Here is a 24,970-nt window from a genome sequence, read left to right on the forward strand (position 1 = left end):
TCTAAAAATGAAATATCTTTTTTAACTCATCGGTGACCTATATTTTTTATTATTGTTTTCCAATAGGCTGTACATAAACTGAATAATTGTAAAATTTAACCAATTTCTGTAATTTAGTTCTTTTTTTATTTCGATATTACCAATATTTCTCCTATTAGTTCAACAGAAAAAAAGAACATTAACAAAAATGTATGCTTTTTTCGAAGGCAGATTGTGAGCGTAAATGCACGGTGACCCCATTTTTTTATTTCATTTTTCCATTAGGTATAAGATAAAGTTAATTTATAGAAAAATATAGAGAAATCCCATATTAAATAAAAATATTGATTTAGACCCGCGAGCCCCCTTAAGATGGATATTTATGTTTCAAATCAATTCATTTAGTTTCCTACATGCAAAAGTATTGCTTTAGCTTAGTCATATGTCTTTCAAATATACACCTTCAATATTATGATTTTATTTGACAAAATGAGAGAAGATCTAAATAACAGTTATGATTACACCTATAGTCTTTATATTAACATGTTATTGTATGACAGCTCATTACTTTACCTGTAACAATGCCCAGTCCTCATGTATGAGCCATTCTAATGTTATTGTAGGACAGCTCATTACTTTACCTGTAGCAATGCCCAGTCCTCATGTATGAGCCATTCTAATGTTATTGTATGACAACTTATTACTTTACCTGTAGCAATGCCCAGTCCTCATGTATGAGCCATTCTGGATGATCAGGTGTGGGATCTGGTGGTTTGTTAATCATCTGTGGAACTGGACGGAAGGGTTTCAATAAGCCTTGTTTAAGTTTGGCCTCTCTACGTAACTTGAGAAGAGCAGATGTAGGTCTGTCAAACAATGATCGTGGGACTCTTGGTTGTTCTTCTTTTCTTTGTTTCTGTTTTCTTGCTGTAAGAAGTGAGATTTACATAGATTAGATCTTAATATAAATATCTGCTTCATGTTAGTTAATTTTTTAATCTAAAGTAAGATTTATACAGATTGCTCTTTTATTTTAGAGATCACAAGAAGTAAGATTTATATAGATTGCTTTTTTATTTTATTAGAGATCTCAAGAAGTCACTGGCGGATCTAGAAATTTTCATAAGTTGGGGCCCACTGACTGGCTAAGAGGAGCCCACTCCAGTCACGCTTCAGTGATTCCCTATATAAGCAAACATTTTTTTCCCCAAAAGGGGGACCCCCCCCCCCTCCCTCCATAAATCTGCCTCTGGAAGTAAGATTTACATAGATAGCTATTTTATTTCATTAGATATCTAAATATCAGTTCAGTCAAAATTAAATTTAAATACTGGTTTTGAAATATTTTCATTTTAAGGAATATCTGCAACATAATTTGCAGTAAAAAGAATTTGAATTCTGGAGACCAGATTCTTTATGAAGCTTTATAACTTTGCAGAAATATTTATATTGACAAAGCTTCCTTTTCTGACCAATGATGAGCAGTCTCAGTTAAAGGGTCAAGGAATTATTAAAGTTATCATTATACATGACTTACTTGTGATGGATTCAATCTTGGGTTTCTTGTGTTCCTTCTTGATGTAGATGGGTGGTAGTTGCGTCTCTGGCATAGTACTGTGTTCATACAGGAAGCACATTGATTGGTCAATATAGATGTCATTATCATCATGTGGTGGGGTGGGAGGGGTCCACATCTGTTGATTAAAAAAAAAGTTTTAGTATTTATCCGATAATCATAATTCCTAGTTCATCTTATTCCTATATAGATTCTTGTTTATTACAGTAATTTTATCATAATCAAAAGTCTGTTTGTTCATTAAATCATTCTACACACTAGAAAAAAACACATCATGTCAACTTTATCTAGAGCTGATCTTTTTCTCATTAAGGCTAAAATCATAGTGAAGTATTTGAAATTAATTTTGAGTTTTTTACTGCCGATTTTGGCTATTTCATGGGGGTCTGTTTTTATTGGTGGAGAAGTGCCAGGAGAAAACCACTGACTTTTGATAGGAAAACTGACAATCCACGAGTGGGGTTGGAACTCACAATCTCAATGTTGACAGGCTAGTGATTATAGTAGTAACAGGCTAGTGATTATAGTAGTAACTACTTAAGACCACTCAGGCCCCAAGTATTTTTGAAAGCTGTTATGTTCAGCCTATGATGAAACAAGCTTTTATTTGAAGTGTAGAAAAGTCAAAATTGATTTATCATTTGTTGAAGATCACTAATTCAGCAAGAAATGACAATTACATTTATTATATTTTAACATTATTCTCATACTTACTGTCATTTTTTCTTGATCAACATCAGATTTAAAGACCTGTAGAATAGAAAATTCTAAATATAGACTTTGCAAATTGATGAATCATTAGTCCCATAATGACACTGTAAATAATTTCCCAAAAGAATGGATGAACAATGGATTATGTGGGTAGTGCAAAGTACCCTAGGAATCAAACTATTTCCTCAATTAATTAAAAATTTGGGTTGATTAGCAAAGAATCATATGATTTTATGTTTCTGTAATTTGCAAGCATTTTTTTTTTGATACGGCTGTTTCAAGAGGCTGTGTATTTTTTTTTATCATATATTTAGTACAAAATACAGCTATTATGTATATCTAATAAAGGTTCTTTTTTCCAGTCTGTATCACCTACCCTGTATCGCATACCCCGTATCGCATGGTAAAAATCCGTATCGCATACCTTTTTTTTTTTTTTTTTTTTTTATACATCAAGTCAGTTTTTTAGCTTTTTTTTGCTTAGAAAAAAATATGTCAATTTTTTGAATGACGTCATTGTTTGGTATGTAACGTCACGAACGTTAAGTTTTCATACTCTATGTGACGTCACGAACATTACGTTTTAACAACATATTTTTTGGCACACTAAATGCAACTATAAACATACAAAACACTCAAATAAATACAATAAACAAAATATTTAAAACAACAGATTGTAAGGTAACCCAGGTGCTTCGTATAAATAATTGAGCAGTTTTTTTAAGGCTTTGAAACAAGAAAAAAGCAGAACTGAAGGTAACCCAGTGCTATGGATCAGAAAACTGTTCATATAATATAATACTCTTCTGTTGAAATATATGATAAAGCGTAGAATACATGGCAAAATCCGTATCACATGCCGTATCACCCTCGACCAATATCATCCCTCGGGCTGATATTGATGTCTCGGGATGATACGACATATGATACGGATTTTGCCATGTATTATTCTCTATATATATTGATATTGATGGACTCAAATATTTTGTAGTTGTTAAAATTCATGTCTTCACCCTGATGAACATGCAATACAAAAACAAGACACTTTATGAAACGCCTCATTTTATGATCCTTCCTAAATGGGATCAGTTTTTAAACATTTCTGATCAATTTTCCAGATTCATATTATTCCTGGTTTATATAATCGTCTAATGAAAATACAATGCTTTCAAAGTTATTAATACCAGTACATAAAACAATTTTACAGTTTAGAGAACATCAAAGTACTTCAAAACAAGATATTATGTGTGCTATGAGAGATAAAAGTATCAAGGATACCAATGCAGAGTTGCTGTCTATAGAGATTTGCAGTAGTTGTCACTCCTATTTGTGGTTATGATGAAGATTATTAAGTTCAAGATAATTTACATGAAATGATAGAAGACCAGATATTTGCCTAAATTTCATTTCATTCATTTTGCTGTTGTAACCTTGTCCTCTGACCAAGTGACATCAACATAAATGGATCCTTACTTCATTTCAGAATAATTCCATTTATGGCCAACAAGTTGTAGTGAAACCAACCTTTCTCCCAAAAAATCTTAAGTCTATTCCAAGATTCTGTAATCTCTATCCATTAAATTGGGGTCTTGCACTATTGCTAGCCTATGACTTAGATTTTTAGGAATCAAAATGTGCCTCAATTTTAATCCAATATAATTACATTAGATGTATGTTCCATTATAATACGTTATTCGGATTAGCTAACTGCACATCACATGTTATTCCGTAAGCAATTGCATGAGACAATAACATTTATCATTCATGATGACACGAGGTCCCACAATAAAGTGAACAGGTGAATTAAATAAAACTTGATAAAGATCGTGTTTTCATGATCCTAGCTAAAAAATGTAATTATAAGTATTGAATGCTTCTTATACAAAATGTACTTCGGCCAAGGCTTTTACACCCCAATATATTTTCAAAAAGAAGCATTCAATTCTTACATATTTGCTTCTACATGTATCATATAAACCTTTGACCTAGTAACCTCAAGGAATTCTAATACACCCATAAGTGCATTATCCCCATAGCTTGGTAATTATCTTGTTTATAATCACAAAGATTTTGCTTCAGGCTCCAAAGTATAATGAGTTGCATCAGATAGCATGTTGTTTGGCTTAATTACAGAATAGTTACTTTTTTTCTGTTGTATCTAATAACATAAACCAAATCATAAAACCTTTTGGTGATTGTACCCCATCTTATTTCTACCATGGATGCCAAGTTACAGCAAACATATAATATTACACCAAGGAAACACACAAGAGTAAAGATATGGTAGCGGTCATAAAGACAGTAACCTAACAATGAGGACCATGAGGTATTGTTTACAGACTTGTTTCAGTGTGTTGTAATTCCATCTGATCACTCTTGTTAGGACCTTTCTTTTGTAAGGTTCATATGTTCACATCAAACATGCATGTAGTTCTGCCATTTGATAACAGGGCTTCACATTGAGCCAGAAATATTTACCGTTTGTATACATCTTATTCATATCCTCATACCTGTTGCAAAAAAGTCAACCTGGAAACCAGGAATATACTGGTACAGAAAACGAAACCAAATGCACGATGAACCTAACCAACAGAACATATATCATTCTCTCACTTTATGAATTGCCACTGGACATTAAACAAGCAACAATCAATCAACCAATTGATGATAATTTGTTATCAATGCATTCCTCGGTACCTTTTAAGCCTGACCACAAACTAATCCCAAATGTTGTAATAAACTAAACCAATCAATAACAAAAATAATATAGATCACTTGCCATGCACAATTGACCCATGTCAGCAGATCAGAAAATATATTCCCATGTCCATGATATCTATATATTACTACAGTAATATATCCACATGTCGAATACAAGTCAAATATTCTATGTATATTGTGGTTTTAGATCATTGAACTGTTGACAACTATCTCGAACACCAAATATATCTTGTTTAGTGTGGCTTTAGATCACTGAACTGTTGACTATCATCTTAGAGACTTAATATATCATCTATATTATGGCTATCCTTAACCCTGTCACTGAACTGTTGACAAGGAACTCTATGATGAACCACCAGGATGTAGGCAGGAACCTAAGCATGACTACAATTGGCCACAATGGAGTAAAACTTACTAAATTACCAAGTTTCCAGAGAACCAGAGTGTCCATTACTACTATCTTGGGTAAATATAAACATTTATGGTGATGTGGAATCTGCATCATCAGGCCAATAATGATACAAGGTTGTGTGGTGCCTCAGTTAAGCCAAACAAACACGCCTGTAATTTTAGAACGTTTCCTAAAGGAGATACAGAATTTCCACAATGACACCATAAACCTTATATCACCCCTGGCTGACAAACATACACAAAGTTCTGTCATTTTGTTATTTCAGTTAAAGGCTATTCTATTTTCAAGTTTTCTTTGAGATTAGAATGCATCTTGAATAAAATTTAAGCAAAAATTTCAACCACTTATGCAGTAAATTTCGACCTTTTCCAGAATAACCAAATGACAAAAACTTCACACATGTTTATAAAGAGATGCAGAAACAACAGCATTTGTTACATAAATGTTTATTTTTATCCTTTTTTCATCAAAATCATTTACAAATGAATGGAAATGACATACAAATATTCATTGTTATCTTATATACAAAACATAAAAACTTGTGCTAATCTAAACTTGTGCAACATTCAAACAACCAATCATCTTCAACACACTAGCAAATACATTCTTGTTGAATTCTTAGAATTATTACATTACATACAACAGTTCTGTTTTTCATTTATAACCTTCAAGTAAATGTTCTGTTCCTTTGGAATCAGTGAAGAAAAATATTTAAGGTCCTAATAAATTTAGAGATTTCTAAATAACAGTTTTAAATAAAAAATAAACTTTTCAAATAGAGATTTCTTCTTTTGATGTTTCACATCATAAAATGTTTTCTGTTCAACTTCAACTTGAACTTTATTCAAACAATAAAAAAATAATATTGCATTCTAACAAAAATAAATTTGCTTATTACAGATTTGAGGATCACAATGAGAAAATCCCATCTCAAGCATTAGCACAATTTCAATCCATGTATTGGGTAATTATTATCAAACAAAATTTGTTATTGGCCTATAAAAAAAACACTGACCTGTGAAACAGAACATTTACAATCAATGGTTTAATCTGGTTTTATATTTTAGGATATATGACAGTATGGATTCCTTTGATAAACTCAATAAAATTGTTGTGCAATTACAGGATCAATATAAATGTCCAAATACTTATTTAACAATACTTGTAGTATCTGCACTTTAATTATCCCCCTTGTTAAGTATGATATAAAAATGAAAGTTTTAAACCAAGCAGGAGAAAGCAAGTGATATTATGACAACCTGATTTGTGTGAAGATGAGAACAAAGATGTTTGTTATACAAAAATAAGTCTTTTACAAATTCCTGTATAAATTGACACCACATCTAGATGCATAAAAATTGAAACAAAAATAATTCCCTTCAAACTTTGATATTTTTTTTTTGACAGACTTCCATAATTTATTGCTGTCTATTTTAAAAGTAGACAAAGTTATGTCACATAAAATTACTTGTAATTGAAGTTGTGTATCATCTGCTGAATAGAACATGAAAAGAAACTTGAAATGTAATAAAAATTTAGTAATAATGGCTTTTCAAAATAGTGCCATATTTTATATAGGAATTATGACAATCTTATACTGCTCTAAGCAAAGCAGTAAATCCCATGCAAAAATAATGGATTTGTATCAAACTACATTTATACTTCACTTAAAAATATCTCATAAAAATTTGTCACAGCTCATGACATCTAGACAAATGAGAAGACAAATGAGAAGACATACTCTATATTTACAGGTTTAACCATTCAAACATTTCTCATTCGGCCAATGGAACTTCATATAAACATCATCAAATTAAATGCAAACTCTTCAGACTTCTATATACATTTTTGTTTACATTCACAAGACTTATCCTTAATTTCTATATTTAACATCCATCATTTATCTCAATAAACCACAAGATTAGTGGGTTTTCGTACAAAATTATTCCCATAAAAAAGTTCCAAATACAATTCAAATTTGCCAAAAATTGTAATTACTTTTTTGAAATCAATTAATTATATAACATTTTGAGCATAAGTGGGTGACTGATGTTAAACATTGAACTAGATAAGCCTTACATATACAACGGTTTGACCATCAATTACACACTTTTTAAGTACAAACTAACCATGATCTTCAACACAACCATTTTTACTATCTACATTAGCACTAGGTATATGAATTGTCTCTGGTTTAACAATACTTTGATTTTGAATGAGGGGTATTTCCCCATTTTCTAGCCCTGCTTTGTTAACTACCTCCTGTACAGCTGCCCTCCTGGTCCGAATGACTAGATTAGGATTGTTCCACGGAGGAGGGACAGTTGAAGCAGGGGATTGCTGCCTAGCAGCCATGCTAACTGTAGCTATAGCAGGACGAGCACTTGCCACTAGCGGTGGCCTGGTAACTCTCTGTACCTGTCCAACATTACCAGCCACTTGAAATCGTGAAACAGGGGAGTTGATCCTGCTAGTGGTTACAGGACCATTAGCCATTTGTATTCCTCCCTGTGTGACAACAAGTGTTGGCATTACATTTCGTACTTTAGGTACAGCAGTACTCCTGGCTCTCTCAGCTTTCACAACAGGCATGGTCATTTGAGAGCTAGCTAACGAAACAGGTATAGCTTTGCCACCTGCCAATTGTAAATAGACCACACCTTGCTGACCAGCTGCAGGCCGAGGAGCAGAGCTAATGCTAGGGTTTACTTGTACTTGTTGTGTGTTTTGATTGCCTGCCATTCTAATGAATGACAAGACAGGTTGACCTGCACTGTTTTGTGTAATGACTTGCTGTGGCACTGGTTTAATTTGTTGTACTGTGCCACCTGTTAATGATGCTTGTGATGCATGAACTTGTACAGTTTGTGGTCTAGCTTGTTGTATTGCTGGAGATGACCTTTGTGCACTGACAACCTTGGGAATACCAGATGCGTTTGTTACAACCAACTGAATATCCTGAACTGTTGCATACTGGGTAGGTTTATTTGTGGCTGATTTCATGGATTGTTGTGGCATGTTTTGTACATTGATTATGGAAGGTGTGGTGCCCATTTGAACTTGTGATAGAACTGTGTTGGACTGTGAATATGCAGGGAATTGTGAACTTTTTAATGGTGTCTGTTTTGAAGGTGGTATGACAAGCTGTGTACCTTGAGGTGCTTGCACAATGGTAGGGTGTGTTTTTTGTACTGATGATAAAACAGACTGACAATTTGGATTTCTCTGACCTTGTTGAATGCTGTGAACTCTAGAAGCCTGAATCTGAGCAAGAAGTGCAGACGGTGATGTCTGAAAGTGAACAACTTGTGTAGTAGGTGGTGTGATTTTTGATGTTGCCTGAATCATTCTAGAGGCCTGCTGTGAACCTTGAACCTGAATCATCTGAGGAGCAGAACCTGGTGCTGACGAATTCTGAACCTGTAGAAAAGCTGGAATGTTTTGTGGTTGTTGTATTTGTACCAGAGATGGTGCAGCACCAGGCTGTGAACCCTGAACCTGATACAAAGTCGGTGTACCAACCATGCCACCTCGCCCCTGAACCTGAACAAAAGATGGAGTGACAACTGTCTGAGCACCCTGAATGTGTTGTATCTGTGGAAGATGTTGCGTGATTAACTGTGGAACCATGTTTTGACCTTGAGAAATGACATATTGACCTGGTTGATTTGGCGAGGTTTGTAAGAACAACTGCTGGACTGGAGCTCCTTGAGAGGATTTGACTGGTGATTGTGTGATGTATTGCTGACCCTGGATCTGTTGAGGCAGAGGTTGACCAGGTGTTATGTTACGACTAGCACTGGAGATGATTTGTTTCAGGTGTTGTAATTGTGATGGTGTAAGAAGTTGTGGTTGATGCATTGAAGGTTTTGACGACATGTTTGCTGCCTGCATTTTCTGCATGGCTGACACAAGCTGTGCTCTTGATAAGTCTGCCTTTTGACTCTGAGCAAGAAGCTGTTGTGAATATGTAGTTTGTTCTTGCTGCAATGATGTTATATTTGGAGGTGGTGTGCATGCTGCTGGTACTTTTTGGTTGGCCTGAGCTAGTATTTTTGAGACTAGTTTGGACGTTTGAGCTTTTTCTTCTTCTGTCATTTTAGGTGTAGTTTTTGGTGGGCGTTGCCTCTTTGATTTCAATTGTTTTGGTGTATCATTTACATCAATAATTTCTACATCTACTTTGTCTACTGATTTTCTACCTTTGGCAGATTTTGGAGTTTGTTTATTTGGGGTTATTTTAGGGGTTTTGTTTTTGGGAGGTCTCCCTACACCCAACTTAGGGGTACGGAAAATAGGATCAGAAAGCCCTTGATCTGATCTCCTTTTATCCTCATCTATAACATAATTCTCATCCTTTTTCTTAATAGGACGTTTCCTAGCTGAAGGGGTACGATCACGTGCCGGTGTCTTGGCCTTAGCAGATTTAGCTTTCTTGGCTGATTTCTTCACCTGGTTAAACGCGTCCTCCCTGGTGTATGTAAACAGCATCTCATCCTCTTCAACCTCTAGACGTCTTTCTTCTTCTTCCTTTAAAGCCTTCAATCGACCAAGCTCCCAATCTTTCTTGGCATTTTGTATATCCTCCTAAAATAGAAAAGAAAATCAAAATATTGTAATGGCAACTATTCCATAAAAGAGCTGAACATTTCATTTACCAAGAGTCAGAGACAACATTAATATATAATTAGACCATTTGTGATTCACAAAGTTTCAAAAGCATTATGTTTAATAAAATAAAATAATGAAAAATAAGTGGTGAACCAAGATTTTAATCTTTCTACAGTCTTGTATATTCGGTGACAACCAAATTCATCATCATGTTGTCTTGAGCTGTTTTACAGTGTGGAAACCACCTTAATAAATGATCTTGTACCAGCCCTTGCCAATTCAAATGTGATAATATTTTATTATTTTCTAGTCAGTGCACAATGACAACCTTTTAAAGCTCAAAATCGAGACTTAGATGAAGAGTTGTCTCATTGGCACTCATACTACATCTTTTTATATCTACTTAAACAAGAGATTGACGAGGAAATCTGCCTCTAGTACTACCTCTGCAATCTGTAGTTCTTCAGCCAAGGGATCCATCTCATCTTCCATGAAGATAACTGCATATCTCTCCACTGGTGTTAGCTACAAGACAAACATACAAATCAGATACAAAAAGATTGTTTATCAGCTATATGGTGTTTCATCTGATCATCATAATACTGAAGTAAACTATTCATTTTAAAATTAAAATCTATTATTTTTACTTACTTTATTAACTGGTATCATAAACATTTTCTAATCTTATTGATATATTTATAAAAAGAAAGTTTTATGTTTTATATATTTATGATGATCTAATTCAAACAGTTTTTTCTATCCATAAAAGTGAAGGTAATGTGTCGATTTACAGTACTTGAACCCAACGACAGTAATTGGAAATAGGAAATAACAACTTGTTTCCACTCACCTCCTTTTCCAACATAGCTAATTCCATTTCCACTTTGGATTCATCTTCTTCCCTTTTTCTTTCAGCCTCTCTTTCATCCCAGGGGATATTTTCATCAAATTCTGCCAGTTCTGCTTTTTGTTCAGCTTTTACTTGATCAACAGCTACAGCATCAGTATCATCTTCTGTCTTGGCCAGTGCCTACAAATGAAAACGAGGCAAGATGATGTTATATTTTCTAAACAGGAAAATGCCTGTACCAAGTCAGAAATAAGACAGTTGTTATCCATTTATTTGATGTGTTAGAACTTTTGATTTTGCCATTTGATAAGGGACTCTCTGTTTTGAATTTTCCTCTCAGTTCAGTATTTTTGTAATAGACCACTTTCGTAACTATGTCCTTCATCCAAAATTGTCAATCAATTATGCTTGCCTTAATGACATCATTTACCCATGTCAAAGTGCAACTAGCATTTCGTGGTTGTCATTATGTAGGATAAACAAGCAATAATGTTTGTTCTGTACATACCTTATCATAATTCCCTAATGTCTATGCTGATTATCAATTATAAGAATTAATTCAAGCAATATGGCATATTTTTTCAGCCACTTGCACAACACCAGAAGTAATGATGTCCCTATAAAAACCATGAATGATGTTCACTAAAATCCGATTTTTTGACCCCTTACGACAAACTTGAATGTTGTCCATTAATATATATACCTTTTCAAACTGAGTGATAACAGATGTATCTGAAGTGACTGGTTTATCATCACCTCCAGCTACTTCTTTCATAGATTTCATTTTCAGATCAACAGCTTCAGGTGGGACAGGGACAGCATCTTCTTTTTCTTTTCTGTCTTCCTTCTCCTTCACCAAGGAATCTAAACCTGATGGCTCAGAAAACAAGTCTTTGATTGTTTGCTATAAATAGAAATCAAAATTTTAAAATGTACTGTTGATAATTTACAAAACTAATGCACGATACAATATAAAATATCTCTCACCTTTTTAGGTGGAAAATATGAAGACAAGTTTGTCTTGAATATGTAAAACTTTAATTTCCATACTTAACTACATCAAGTTAATTTGAAAAGTGTGAAATTAAATTGCTGTGTATCCACAAAAAAAAGGGCTAAAAGCACAATAAAATGTAGCAAAAATGACTTGATAAGAACAATACCTCTTTGAAGAATGTTGTAGTAAAGTTTCCTCCTTCGATAGCCATATCACCTAACATTCTTTTCTGGTTGGCTTTCTTCAAGATGTTCTCTTCTACAGTTCTCTCACTCACAAGTCTACAATAAAATCAAATTGGTATAAGAACATTGACCATATTCTTATGACTTGGGAGACATGACTTACTACCAAGCCAAACAAATTTAATTTACAGTATAATCTTTAATTGTCAGTTTGTCATATCATCTATCTCAACTTCAGGTAATTACAAACTAACTATAAAAAGGTTACGTCGCAAACCAAACACTATACACATCATTTTTTCTCCCCAAACACTTTAAAGAATTTGAAAAGAAGTCCTTGATGCCCTGTTTTCTCATACTTCATATTCAGAAAAAAAAATTGAAAATGTTGGGGTTTTTTTTTTATTTCACATTAGCCTGTAATTCATTTCTTTAGTACATCAATTAGTCTTTATTGAAAAACATTTGTGATTTCTAGGCCTTTTATAGCTGACTATGTGGTATTTGGGCTTTGCTTATTGTTGAAGGCCATAAAGTGACTGTTAGCTGTTAATTTCTGTCTAGTTTGGTCTCTATCGGAGAGTTATCTCAGATTTTTTTTTTATTAAATTTTTTACCTATAAATATGAACATCTCTAGTCTGCCCAATCCTATGACATCGATCCTGAGCTTGAGCGTCCATAGTTGGATTCCAATCACTATCATAAAATATCACAGTATCAGCACCTGTCAAATTCACACCTATACCACCTGACCGTGTGGATAAAATAAACACAAATATCCTCCTATCCGCATTGAATCGGTCCATTAGGAATTGTCTTTGTTCAACCTTAGTTGTTCCGTCAAGACGTAAATATATATGTCCATGGTAGTTTAGGAATGCCTCTAAAATGTTCAACATTTTTGTCATCTGTGTGAATATTAATACTCTATGTCCTTCTGTTTTAAGTCTATGTAATAAAATATCCAGCACTTGAAGTTTTCCTGAAATAAAGCAAAATAAATCATAACTATTCGTACACCATCATTATGTGTGTTTAATTTTAGTCAAAGTTAAATATTACTGGTTCAAAGAATCAGTTATTTCTATTTGTGTTCCAGTACATTTGTGTAAACATTCTTTTATTATTGTTTTCCCCTCTCAATTGCTTTTTGGTGTTTTACTTTTTTTAATTTAAGCATCACTAATTCACAAGTACTTTGTAGACAAAATGTGCCTCTGGTGTACTAAATTTTAATCCTGGTATATATATTACAAGTTTATTTTTTAATGTATCCATTTTCAAATGGCAATTTGAGATTTCTAGATGTGATATTTAACATGTGACATCAATTTTTCTATTTCACGTTGTTTCTGTATATGGAATAGGAATGCGATTCCAGTCAAGCCATCTACCTTTTGTGTGCAATAGACTTACCACAATCATACTGTATCAAACGTTTTTCTGGGAACTGTACCAGAAGTCTGGTTGATATAGGATGAAGACAAGTTGCTTTTGGAGACAGTTGACTCTGCAGTAGTGTCTCCCGTCTCCTTTGTTCCACCAGATAGTGAGGAGGCGGATGAGACACATGCATCTGTATCCTGGGAGCTGTACAAGGAGGAGTGATGAATGTGTACCTACAAAATTCGCAAGATTAATACAGAAACACAGCTTTATCTAGACATATCAAAGTGGATTTGTGTGTGAACCATGGTTCTGTGTTGAAGGCCACACTTTGATCTCGAATGGTTTACTTTTACAAATTGGAACTTGGATGGAGAGTTGTCTCATAGGCACACACATCTTCTGATATCTATATTTTCAAATTTCAATATTATATTCTTAATCAGCTGCAATTATTTTACATATTTCTTCTAAATATCCTTTCACATCTATAATGAATGTCTCCGCAGTAATATCATATTAATTTTAATATAATTTGTAGCTTGTAGGCATTTTATTATCTACCTTCATGTAATATTAACATTAAGATAGGAGTTGATGCCCTTTATATAGCATGACCAGATATGATAAACACAACATTCAATGTCATCACAGTACAAGGTATGCTTTTATACATCTACGCTGGCACTATCTGTTTAATATTCTTGTTTGAATTGTTTCTTGTTTTGAGCCTTTCATAGCAAATCATATGGTATATGTTAAAGGCTGAAGTAACAGCTGCCTCAAATCAATCCAGCTTATCTTTTCTGTATACTAGATTTTTTTCTTGTAAATTGTCTGCCTTTCTTGGGAAAGATGAATTAAGGAATGAATTGAGAACATGTCCATGGAGAACAGATGAGTGCCCCTGCTTGCATATAACATTATAAATGAACTCAAAAATGGTAAAAGAGATGCAAACACCCCAATTCAAACTTGACCAATGGTTTTGTGGTTTCAGTATTATAACATTTGACAGAGTGAAGTCTTTTTTGTACAGCAATAAATGAAGAAAAGTATACCAACCTTAGCAGGATATCCTCCATTTTGTGTAGGAATTGTTCTGGAGTATTAATAAGATTTGAAAGCACTTTGGTTTGTTTCCAGTAATAACTAGGATGATTCACATTAGGCCAGGTATGGACATTACGACAGTATACCATGCCTAAACCTTTCCATGTATTGTCTTTAACACGCGTCCTATTCATATCTCTGAACACGTCAACAGTGTGACACAAGTCTTGTCCATAAACAGGCACACGCGAACAATGTTTCTCATTTGTATTAGCAATAAAATCTAACTTTTGTTCTCTTTCTCTCATTTTCTTTTCTTCCAATGAATTCTGAAAGAGAATAAGATCAGTTACCATTCTGTATCAAAGACTGAAATTTAATACATGTAATTTCAAAGATATCAATGGTCCACTTACAAATTATCACTATTTTGACCTGGGAAGTAAGAATCATTTCTTTTAACAACACTGAACATTTATCATTTAGATCTAATATATTATTCATTAAGTGTCCAAAGCTAAGGTAACCAAGTATCTCTGATATAGCAAGAACTCAGTGCATAAAGCCATGATTTAATGTAGGAAATCACTAGCACCAAAGTGGCAACAATTTACACATCTGGTGACTCTTGACTCCATATTTAAAGAAATATATCAAATAGTACTTTTTTAGGGTCAGTGGACCATGATCTTCGGGTCAAAATTCTAATTTGGCATTAAAATTAGAAAGACCATAGCATAGGGAACATGTGTACTAAGTTTCAAGTTGTGTGGGAAAGACAGACATACAAACTGAAAAACATAATGCCCCTAGGTGGACAGAAAAATCTATGTTGAAAGAATGGTATTTGCTTCCAACCCTAACCCTACTACCAATTTGGCAAACATTATTATGTGGTATCATAATCAACCTTCCAGATACATACTTATCTGCATAACCAACTTTGTAACCTCTTTATAAAGAATCATTGTAATAAAAACCAACATTCCTATGGGCAGAGTTCCATATTTATAAGCTACAATATAAAGTATCTCAATCAAAATAAAAATTCTTACACAATAGAACTCGGATTTCTTGATCTCCTTCCTGACCCTCTTCTTCACAGCTGATTTGTTCTGCAAGGGTGTACCAGGTAACTTTACATTCCCTGATAAATCTGTCACATTTATAATGGATGATGATGCTGAAAATATAAAACAACTTCTTAAATATGGGAAAAGTATCCCCCCCATATTGTTTTAGACATCAACCAAAATTAAATGATGAGAGCAAGTTACAATTTTTAAGTCTTTGGTTTAACCATGCCATACTACTATTCATCAACTGTCCCAAGCTAAGGTAACCAAGTATCTCTGATAAAGCAAGAACTCAGTGCATAAAGCCATGATTTATTGTAGGAAATCACTAGCACCAAAGTGGCAACCATCTACACATCTGGTGACTCTTGACTCCATAATTCCATGAATATTTCTTATCATTCCAATTCATTAATATATGTTCTACTAAAACAGGCATGTCATGAAGTTCATGCAGGCATCAATTTAAGAAACAATTGATGCAAGCTATACTTTATTGCAGTTTTAACATGGGTAGGCTTATATTCATGATTACTTTCCCCCAAGCTATAGTGAGGGCTAAAATAACACATTTGTTCTGCAGTAGTCAAAATATGCATGTGTAAAAAAAAATTATTGGATTTAAAACATGGGTTTATTCATAAAGATAAAGAAGCATGTCAAACTAGAATATATAGTTTGAATAAAAAACAATCCACAGATCATTGCAGAGATTATATTCACTAACCTTGTGATTCAGATGTCAGAGGACTGACTCTCATCATCGGCTTCTGATTACCCATAGTAGATATAGGCAGCTGTACAGACGGTCTGACCATTGTTGCCATCGTAGTAGCTGTTACAGAGGAACTTGCTGTAGTGGTTATGGTCTGATGCCCATTTACTACTAAATAATTACAATTTAACATGTCAAAAAGAACATTATTTAAATGAACTTCATTTGAGATTACAATCAATATAATAAATAAACATGTCAACAGCGAGCAGTTTTTTTTTTATCATTTCAATTGTTTTACATTTGTAAAGTCAGGGAGGGCCTTTTATAATTTACTATACAGTAGGAGTTTTATTGGAAGCCATTCAGCCATTCTAACACTTTCCAATTAAAATGTGCCTTGCAGCTTGTAGTATGCAACCTTTAGTAGTTTAATGCAATTTTTGTGAGAAGATCTATAGATTACAATTTGACAGTACTGAACAACACTTACAGATATCAAATAAATGTTTCATAGTTGTTAATCTGAATTTTCAAAAATAATATGTATGTAAGGCAACTACTCGTTCCTGTATGTCTGTAATGGCAGTGGTTTCAGAACAATCCTTGATTTAAAAAAAGCTTTCTATAATGTGCTAAAACTCTTATACAGTAGATAGAAGATACAAATATTCCATTTAAAAAAAACTTAAACTACAACTGTTTTTACCTGCAGAAGCTGTAGTGGCTACTGAACTGACTGCAGATGTAGCAATCATCTGTTGTCCCAAGGAAGTCTGTACTATCTGTATAAAGCCAGCTAAAATAGAAATAGACATAACGTTAACATCTCTACTATATGTATGAACCCAGCTAAAATAGAAATAAACATTAATGTATAAATCTGCCATCAATATCACAAAATATACTAATCAATGTTTGATAATAGTGTGTTCCAATCATCTATCATATCAGGGTTCTGGAATAGTTGTGGTCCCAAGGTTTGGACCAATTTTTTTACAAAGGATCTACACAATATTGGTATTTTGCAATAGAAGTAATAGTGAGGACCAGGATAATTTCTTCAAGAACCACTTAGGAATAGTAGATTTTGAGAACTTCACCATATGGATCCAATCTACTATTCATCAGTTGTCCTAAGCTAAGGTAACCAAGTATCTCTGATAAAGCAAGAACTCAGTGCATAAAGCCATGATTTATTGTAGGAAATCACTAGCACCAAAGTGGCAACCATCTACACATCTGGTTATTTACACTAAATAGTATGGCGGACTTTAAATAAATTGTTCATTTTTTTTTTACAGCAAATAAGTTCTGTCGTTTTGGACACATTCCTACTAGAAAGAACAGTCTTTGCTCTTACTCTTAAAAGCTGCATGCCTAAGCAATTTGAACTCATTTTAGGTCTTACATTTGACCTGACCAGGGATTTTATATTCATACTGGTATGCATGAAGTGTTCCAAGCTAAGGTAACCAAGTATCTCTGATAAAGCAAGAACTCAGTGCATAAAGCCATGATTTATTGTAGGAAATCACTAGCACCAAAGTGGCAATAATCTACACATCTGGTGACTCTTGACTCCATATTCAAGAAATTTATATTGATCAAGTAATTCATGTTAATTTTCACTTTGCTTTTACACTTCCATATTCTTTTTATTTCCTATGCAAGGCAAGAAGAACAAGATATTATTTTCAAGTCTTATGTATGATATGACTAGGTATTTTCTTCATACTACAAGTGTCCTAAGCTAAGGTAACCAAGTATCTCTGATAAAGCAAGAACTCAGTGCACAAAGCCATGATTTAATGTAGGAAATCACTAGCACCAAAGTGGCAACCATCTACACATCTGGTGACTCTTGACTCCATAATTCTTTTTATGGTATTTAATACCAATATTTCGCCTTATAATCTCGACTCATTACAATAAATGTAACACCCATATAACTGGGGCATTGTAATACAGAGACTTGACGAGCATGATTTTTGGCATACAAAATTATTAGGGTAACAGTACAACATGTTGATGACGGCCTGCCTGGACACATTCAAACTGGATAGACCAAGTATAACCAAGTATCTCTGATAAAGCAAGAACTCAGTGCATAAAGCCATGATTTATTGTAGGAAACTCAACATGTTGATGACGACCTGCCTGGACACATTCTGACTAGAGAGCAGACTTTGCTCTTACTCTCCTAAATGCTGATCACAACAAGAACTTATTTTCAATTCTTGTTTGACCTGACTAGGTATTTTATTCATATTATTATTCATTAACTGTCCCAAGCTAAGGTAACCAAGTATCTCTGATAAAGCAAGAACTCAGTGCATAAAGCCATGATTTATTGTAGGAAATCACTAGCACCAAAGTGGCAATAATCTACACATCTAGTGACTCTTGACTCCATAATATGAGTCTTATATCAAATACTATGTTGAACTTTACTATCCCATTTGACACTTTTATATTTTTTTTAATTTCCTAAGCAAGGCATGGGGAATAAGAATAAGACTTGTTCATTTCGTATAAATTCATCCAAAATTTAGTCATTTTAAAACAACAATGCCATTAAATTAACAATGATTTACTAATTTCAGGATTTATTACAGTCAATTTCATTGAGTGTGTAGCCAAAGGTAATATCTTTTGTAAGCTTGCTTGTTAGCTGAACCGTGAAGTCATTGTTAGATTAGGTAGACTACCCTACTAAAAGAGTAGACTAGTCCGACAGATAACCAATTTATCTATCTGTTGGACTAGGCTACTTTGAAAGAAGGGTAGTTTACCTGACCTAATAATGACTTCACTGTTCAACTAACAAGCAAGCTTATCAAAGATAGTACCTTTGGCTACACACTCAATGAAATCGTCTGTAAATACTAAGGAGGAACTTAGATGATTGATAAATGTTCAGTTTTAAATTTAACACCTATATGAACTGGGCATTGTACTACTGAGAATTGCTAAGTGAGATTTATAATGTAAAAGATCACAAGGGTCACAGGATAAAGGATGATCTACTTGGACATATTACGACTGGGAATAGCAGTTTTTGATCTTACTCGTAAATGCCACTGAATAATGAAGAAACACCAAGAACCATCTCAAGACTTGTTTGACCACACTATGGGTTTTTATGCATTCTGCTATTTATTAACTGTCCCCAGCTAAGGTAACCAAGTATCTCTGATAAAGCAAGAACTCAGTGCATAAAGCCATGATTTATTGTAGGAAATCACTAGCACCAAAGTGGCAACCTTCTACACATCTGGTGACTCTTGACTCCATATAAAACTTTTTGGATTTTAACATTAAAGACTTCATAATTATCACTACTTATTGACTACTGTAAATTCAGAAATTATTCCGAAAATTCCACAGGGTTATAATCGCAATAATTCAAACTCACAGTTCATCCCACAAGGTCCTGGTTGAATGTGTTGGATGCATGTCTACTATGACAGGACACTTCAAAACCACTGAACTGGACAAATGAAGCATTTTAAATAGTACTTTTGTATACCCTCTCTTGGTACCCAATTTAGAAACTTGTTCCAGAATGGTTTGTGAGAAAGGGAATCTGTTGGTTGCATTAACCAAAACAGTACTTGTAGAACTTACAACTGTTGTAAATACAAGCATTTGAGAAAACAAATCCTTCACAAACTTGAACTGTTTACTTAATATCACATTTTTGCAATAAGGGCTATTCCATACAAAACTCGAAGGGTCATATGAAATACTAGTAGGTTGCTCAAGTTAAAATATATCCCCTCCTTAATGTGCCTTCCTGGGTCCCAAGCAATTAGAACGGTCACTATTTGTCAAAAGGAAAAAGTAAAGGGAGCCATCACAGAATGCCCAGCAATGTGTGAATAAATGTAGAACAGGGATGTCCCCTTTTTTAACCATGATCAATGTAGTTTTATTCATTTGAAGGAGAAAGTATGAAGTAACAAGTATTTTTTTTCTGTAAACACTACACAGCTTCTGTAGTTAATAGTGTATAATTACTAGGATTTTCATCGTTAAAATCCAAGGGGTTTTAAAGTAGGAAAGTTTAAAAAAGGATTTGTACCGATGCATAATACTAACAAGCTTGATATCAATGGGTCTTCCACTATAAGAATATTAGTTTATCATTATTAAGAGCAAACCTTATATTTTGTAACTAACATTGCTGATCTGATACAGTATACTGCATCTGATGGATGATGTTAGTGGTTTATGTACGAGAGTTCTCTTACGAAACATTTACCAATATTTCGCCTTATAATCTCGATTCATTACAATAAATATAACACCCATATAACTGGGGCATTGTAATACAGAACAACACGTTGATGACGGCCTGCCTGAACACATTCAAACTGGATAGAGCAAGTACAACCAAGATAACAAAGTATCTTTGATAAAGCAAGAACTCACGATTTATTGAAGGAAACTGGACACCTTGATGACGACCTGCCTGGACACATTCCAACTAGAGAGCAGATTTGGCTCTTACTCTTAAATGCTGCACGTAACCAGAACTTATTTTCAATTCTTGTTTGACCTGACGGGATTTTATTCATATTATTATTCATTAACTGTCCCAAGCTAAGGTAACCAAGTATCTCTGATAAAGCAAGAACTCAGTGCATAAAGCCATGATTTAATGTAGGAAATCACTAGCACCAAAGTGGCAATAATCTACACATCTGGTGACTCTTGACTCCATAATTTTTTTTATGGTATCTATATAATTAGAGACTTACACCAAAATAGTATGTCTGACTGTTACTTATTTGTATCTTTTTTACACAGCAAATTCTAGTTATTGTTTTATAAATTAATTTGGTATGTAACACATCTTCTGATTGGCTGACGTTATTTTGTTATGAGCTCATAGACATAATTTAGTCAAGTGACCATGACATTATCAACGTTTTTTTCATCGTTTTCTACGGTTTAAAATGGAATTTAGTATTAAACTATAAGAAATGACTAATCCAATGTATAGCTGACTATGTGGTATGGGCTTTGCTCATTGTTGAAGGCTGTACGGTGACCTATAGTTGTTAATGTTTGAGTCATTTTGGTCTTCAGTGGATAGTTGTGTCATTGGCAATCATAACACATCTTCTTTTTTATAATATTTTTTCTGTCTATTGGAAATTATATAAAAAATTTGGTGCACACTAATAAATAACCGGTTATGCGCGTTATTCAGTGTGCACAAATTTTTTTATGTTATTTCTTCATAGACAGAAAAAATATTAGTCATTCCTTAAGTACTTGAGTGTTCCTGTTGCATAATAACTTTTCCTGGCTTTACAATTCTCTCCTATTTGTGTTGCAAAAGCATTTAAATCATGGTGAAAGCATGAAGTGCTGGTAAGCAGTCTATTTTGATTGTTCAAGATATATTTACCTGGTAACTGAGACAACTGTCCAGCAGGTATCATCAGTCTTGCTCCTTGGTCAGTCTGTTGTATCTGTACTGTGATTGGCTGAGTGGAAACCGGTGTCTGTCCAGCTAAAAAAAAACAAAAAACATGTTTTACTTTAAATTCTTGACATCATTTGATCACAAATAAAAAAAATATCCTATAATATGCACAATATTGAAATGTTATATAAAGAAAAATTATCTTAGATAAGATCCTCTTATCCAAACATAATTGAGTGGTGATGTTTATCAGATGATCCTTACCAGACTGAGGAACCACTTTTGTCTGTAGTTTGTTGGTCTGTACCACACTTGTGACTGGCATACTGGAAGCCACTGTGACCATTCCTGGAGTTGATACTGTAGTGACCGTTGGTGTCATCACAGGAACAGAGGAGGCAGGGTAACCTAAAATACAAAGTACAAAATATTTGATAAACAAGTTAAAACACATGAATCTAAGTACTAGTTTGAAAGTTTGAACTGTTCTAGAGTTTTTAATCATGTACATTATATACTGCCATGATGTGGTATGTTACTAGATTTAATGTACGAGATGGCTCATACCACAGCAGTATTATTAACTGTGTGTTAATACTTACACCTCGTTACATTTATCAAACAGTGCAACCTGAATGGGTTAATTACATTCATTCAGCTGAATAAGTTTATAATGCACTTTTTTAATGACTTGACTATAATGGACCTTTTCCTTAATTTGTCAAAGAACGAAATGATTGAGAAATCAGTCATAAAAGACATCATGGTTGATATATCTATCCACTTGGAATTGTGTTTTTACATGTTCTGGTATATTTTGAACACTGACATTCCAACACAGATTATGACATTCTATCAGTCTTTCAAATTGTCCAAGACATAATAAGGAATTGAAAAGCTTTAGGTGTTTTCAATACAGTCTCTAGTCCACAAAGATGCAAGAAGTGTTTTGCATTATTGATATGGGTATAGTTAAGAACTGTTCTAGAGTTTTTAATCATGTACATTATATACTGCCATGATGTGGTATGCTACTAGATTTAATGTAAGAGATGGCTCATACCACAGCAGTATTATTAACTGTGTGTTAATACTTACACCTCGTAAGATAAAGAAGACTTACATATCTGAGTACAAAATAACCATACAGTTAATAGGCTTATGATGCAACTTTTATTAATGTCAATAGATATAGGAAGATGTGGTCAAAGTCTATTTTGAAAGTTTGAATATGAGTTGTAGAATCAAATGCATTGTTTTCAAGTTCAGATAAAAGTAAATACAAGGTTTTTGCAAGTACAGATGAGGGTCTTGCACACGATCAGGGTATTAACAAAACACATTAACAAACTGGTCATTTTATAACCTTGCAAAAGTTTTATGGTTATAACTATGAGTTGTGAAATAAATTTGTTATGGTCATAAATATCAGAGAAAACATTGTTGTTTGGCTTTTCAAATTTTGAAGGTTCAAGAAATCACATTCACCATGTTCATGTAAGGCTTTAAAAGGTTGTGAATGAGGTCCCAAACAATGTTGTATATGTAGTGAAGTCACAGTACATGGACTTGAGTGTGTTCACGAGAATGATCCTTTGGTTATTATCGAAAACATTTTTACTCATGAACTTTTCTCTAGTCCACAAGATGACAGAAGTGTTTTTGCTTCATTGAATCAGATATTACAGTATCAGAGAGCAATAATCTGAAAGTAAGAACTGTTCTAGAGTTTTTAATCATGTACATTATATATTGCCATGATGTGGTATGTTACTAGATTTATTGTACGAAATGGCTCATACCACAGCAGTACTATTAACTGTGTGTTAATACTTACACCTCGTATGATAAAAGAGGACTTGCATATCGAAGTACAACCCAAAATAGTTATTCAGCTAAATAGGCTTATGATGTACTATCTAATAATGTTAAGTATATTTTGAAACTTTGAAAATGAGTTTTGAAATAAATTAATCATTATCATCAATATGAAAGAAAACAGAACATCTTTTTATTTTACCACCCTGCCTACCCATGAGGGTCTTAGAAAATTGGTGTTGAACAGGACACATTCACAAACTCATGAAAAAAAAATTAATTTGTATAGTTTTGCCAGATTACACTGTTGTTTGGCTTTCAAAATTGAAGTCAATTAACCTTGCAAAATGTGTATGGTTAATACCATTACAGAGGTCTTTTTTAATTGTCATGGCAAGAAATATTTGAGAAATCACATTCACCATGTTCATCTAAGGCTTAAAAGGTTGTGAATGAGGTCCCAACCAATGTTGTATATGTAGTGCAGTCACAGTACATGGACTTGAGTGTGTTCACGAGAATGATCCTTTGGTTATTATCGAAACATTTTTACTCATGAACTTTTCTCTAGTCCACAAGTGTTTTTGCTTCATTGGATCATATATTACAGTATCAGAGAGCAATAATTTGAAAGTAAGAACTGTTCTAGAGTTTTTAATCATGTACATTATATATTGCCATGATGTGGTATGATACTAGATTTAATGTACGAGATGGCTCATACCACAGCAGTACTAAAAACTGTGTGTTAATACTTACACCTCGTAAGATTAAATACAAACTAATACAAAAAGGATTATCAATCAACTTTCTGATTCAGAAAAGTTACAATGAATACCTCTTTCAGCTTGATGTGATTTTATTATTTTTAAAAACTGATCCAGAGAAAATATCAACTTACCACCATTGGACATTACAGTACTTGTAATTGCTGGTGAAGACCTTCCACACTGAAATAAAAACAACACATTTAAAATCTTTTAAACAGTTAAATCCTATATAAATATAAATGTGAATAGGAGTATACTTCGATGAGACAGCAGCCGAACAAAAAAACAAGATGGCATCTTCAGGCTGTGATATAGTCTAAAAAAATTTACTGGTGTCTGCACAGGTAAACCAGTAGTTCTAATAGATTTAAAGCGTGTATCTGATATTGCGGCTTAATACAGTTTACTGCATTTAGCGGATTATATCAAGAGTTTTATTGTTCGAGAGTTTTTCACACCACCAGCTCATATAAAGCACTAGAATGCTATCAAACCTCGATATATATTATCTTCATCAGTGTGTATAACAACTGATTAAACAGGTGAAACTGAGCTACAGCTCACTGATACCCCCACCGAAATACTTGACAGTAAACAAGAAGTTGTTGAGGGATGTATCTGAAAATGCAGCACAAGGTGTAACTGACTTATATAAAAACTGAAACCAA

General features: G+C 33.6%; 1 protein-coding gene across 5 annotated transcripts in view; it reads right to left on the reverse strand.

Moving 5' to 3' along the window:
* Positions 1–24,970, reverse strand: part of LOC134680707 (helicase domino-like) — a 67,304-nt gene that overhangs the window by 12,069 nt on the left and 30,265 nt on the right. For all 5 annotated transcript variants that reach the window (XM_063539898.1, XM_063539900.1, XM_063539899.1 and 2 more), the window contains 17 exons: positions 24,434–24,482; positions 21,979–22,122; positions 21,697–21,801; positions 16,984–17,073; positions 16,287–16,445; positions 15,539–15,666; positions 14,496–14,812; positions 13,461–13,663; positions 12,660–13,026; positions 12,024–12,138; positions 11,564–11,764; positions 10,861–11,040; positions 10,455–10,535; positions 9,852–9,986; positions 2,270–2,305; positions 1,517–1,673; positions 689–906 (listed from right to left, as the gene is read on the reverse strand). In XM_063539898.1, the coding sequence (XP_063395968.1) occupies positions 689–906; positions 1,517–1,673; positions 2,270–2,305; positions 9,852–9,986; positions 10,455–10,535; positions 10,861–11,040; positions 11,564–11,764; positions 12,024–12,138; positions 12,660–13,026; positions 13,461–13,663; positions 14,496–14,812; positions 15,539–15,666; positions 16,287–16,445; positions 16,984–17,073; positions 21,697–21,801; positions 21,979–22,122; positions 24,434–24,482 (2,685 nt within the window). The remainder of the gene's footprint in view (positions 1–688; positions 907–1,516; positions 1,674–2,269; positions 2,306–9,851; positions 9,987–10,454; positions 10,536–10,860; positions 11,041–11,563; positions 11,765–12,023; positions 12,139–12,659; positions 13,027–13,460; positions 13,664–14,495; positions 14,813–15,538; positions 15,667–16,286; positions 16,446–16,983; positions 17,074–21,696; positions 21,802–21,978; positions 22,123–24,433; positions 24,483–24,970) is intronic.

This window comes from Mytilus trossulus, chromosome 8 (assembly GCF_036588685.1).
Source record: "Mytilus trossulus isolate FHL-02 chromosome 8, PNRI_Mtr1.1.1.hap1, whole genome shotgun sequence".
NCBI classification, from domain to species: domain Eukaryota; kingdom Metazoa; phylum Mollusca; class Bivalvia; order Mytilida; family Mytilidae; genus Mytilus; species Mytilus trossulus.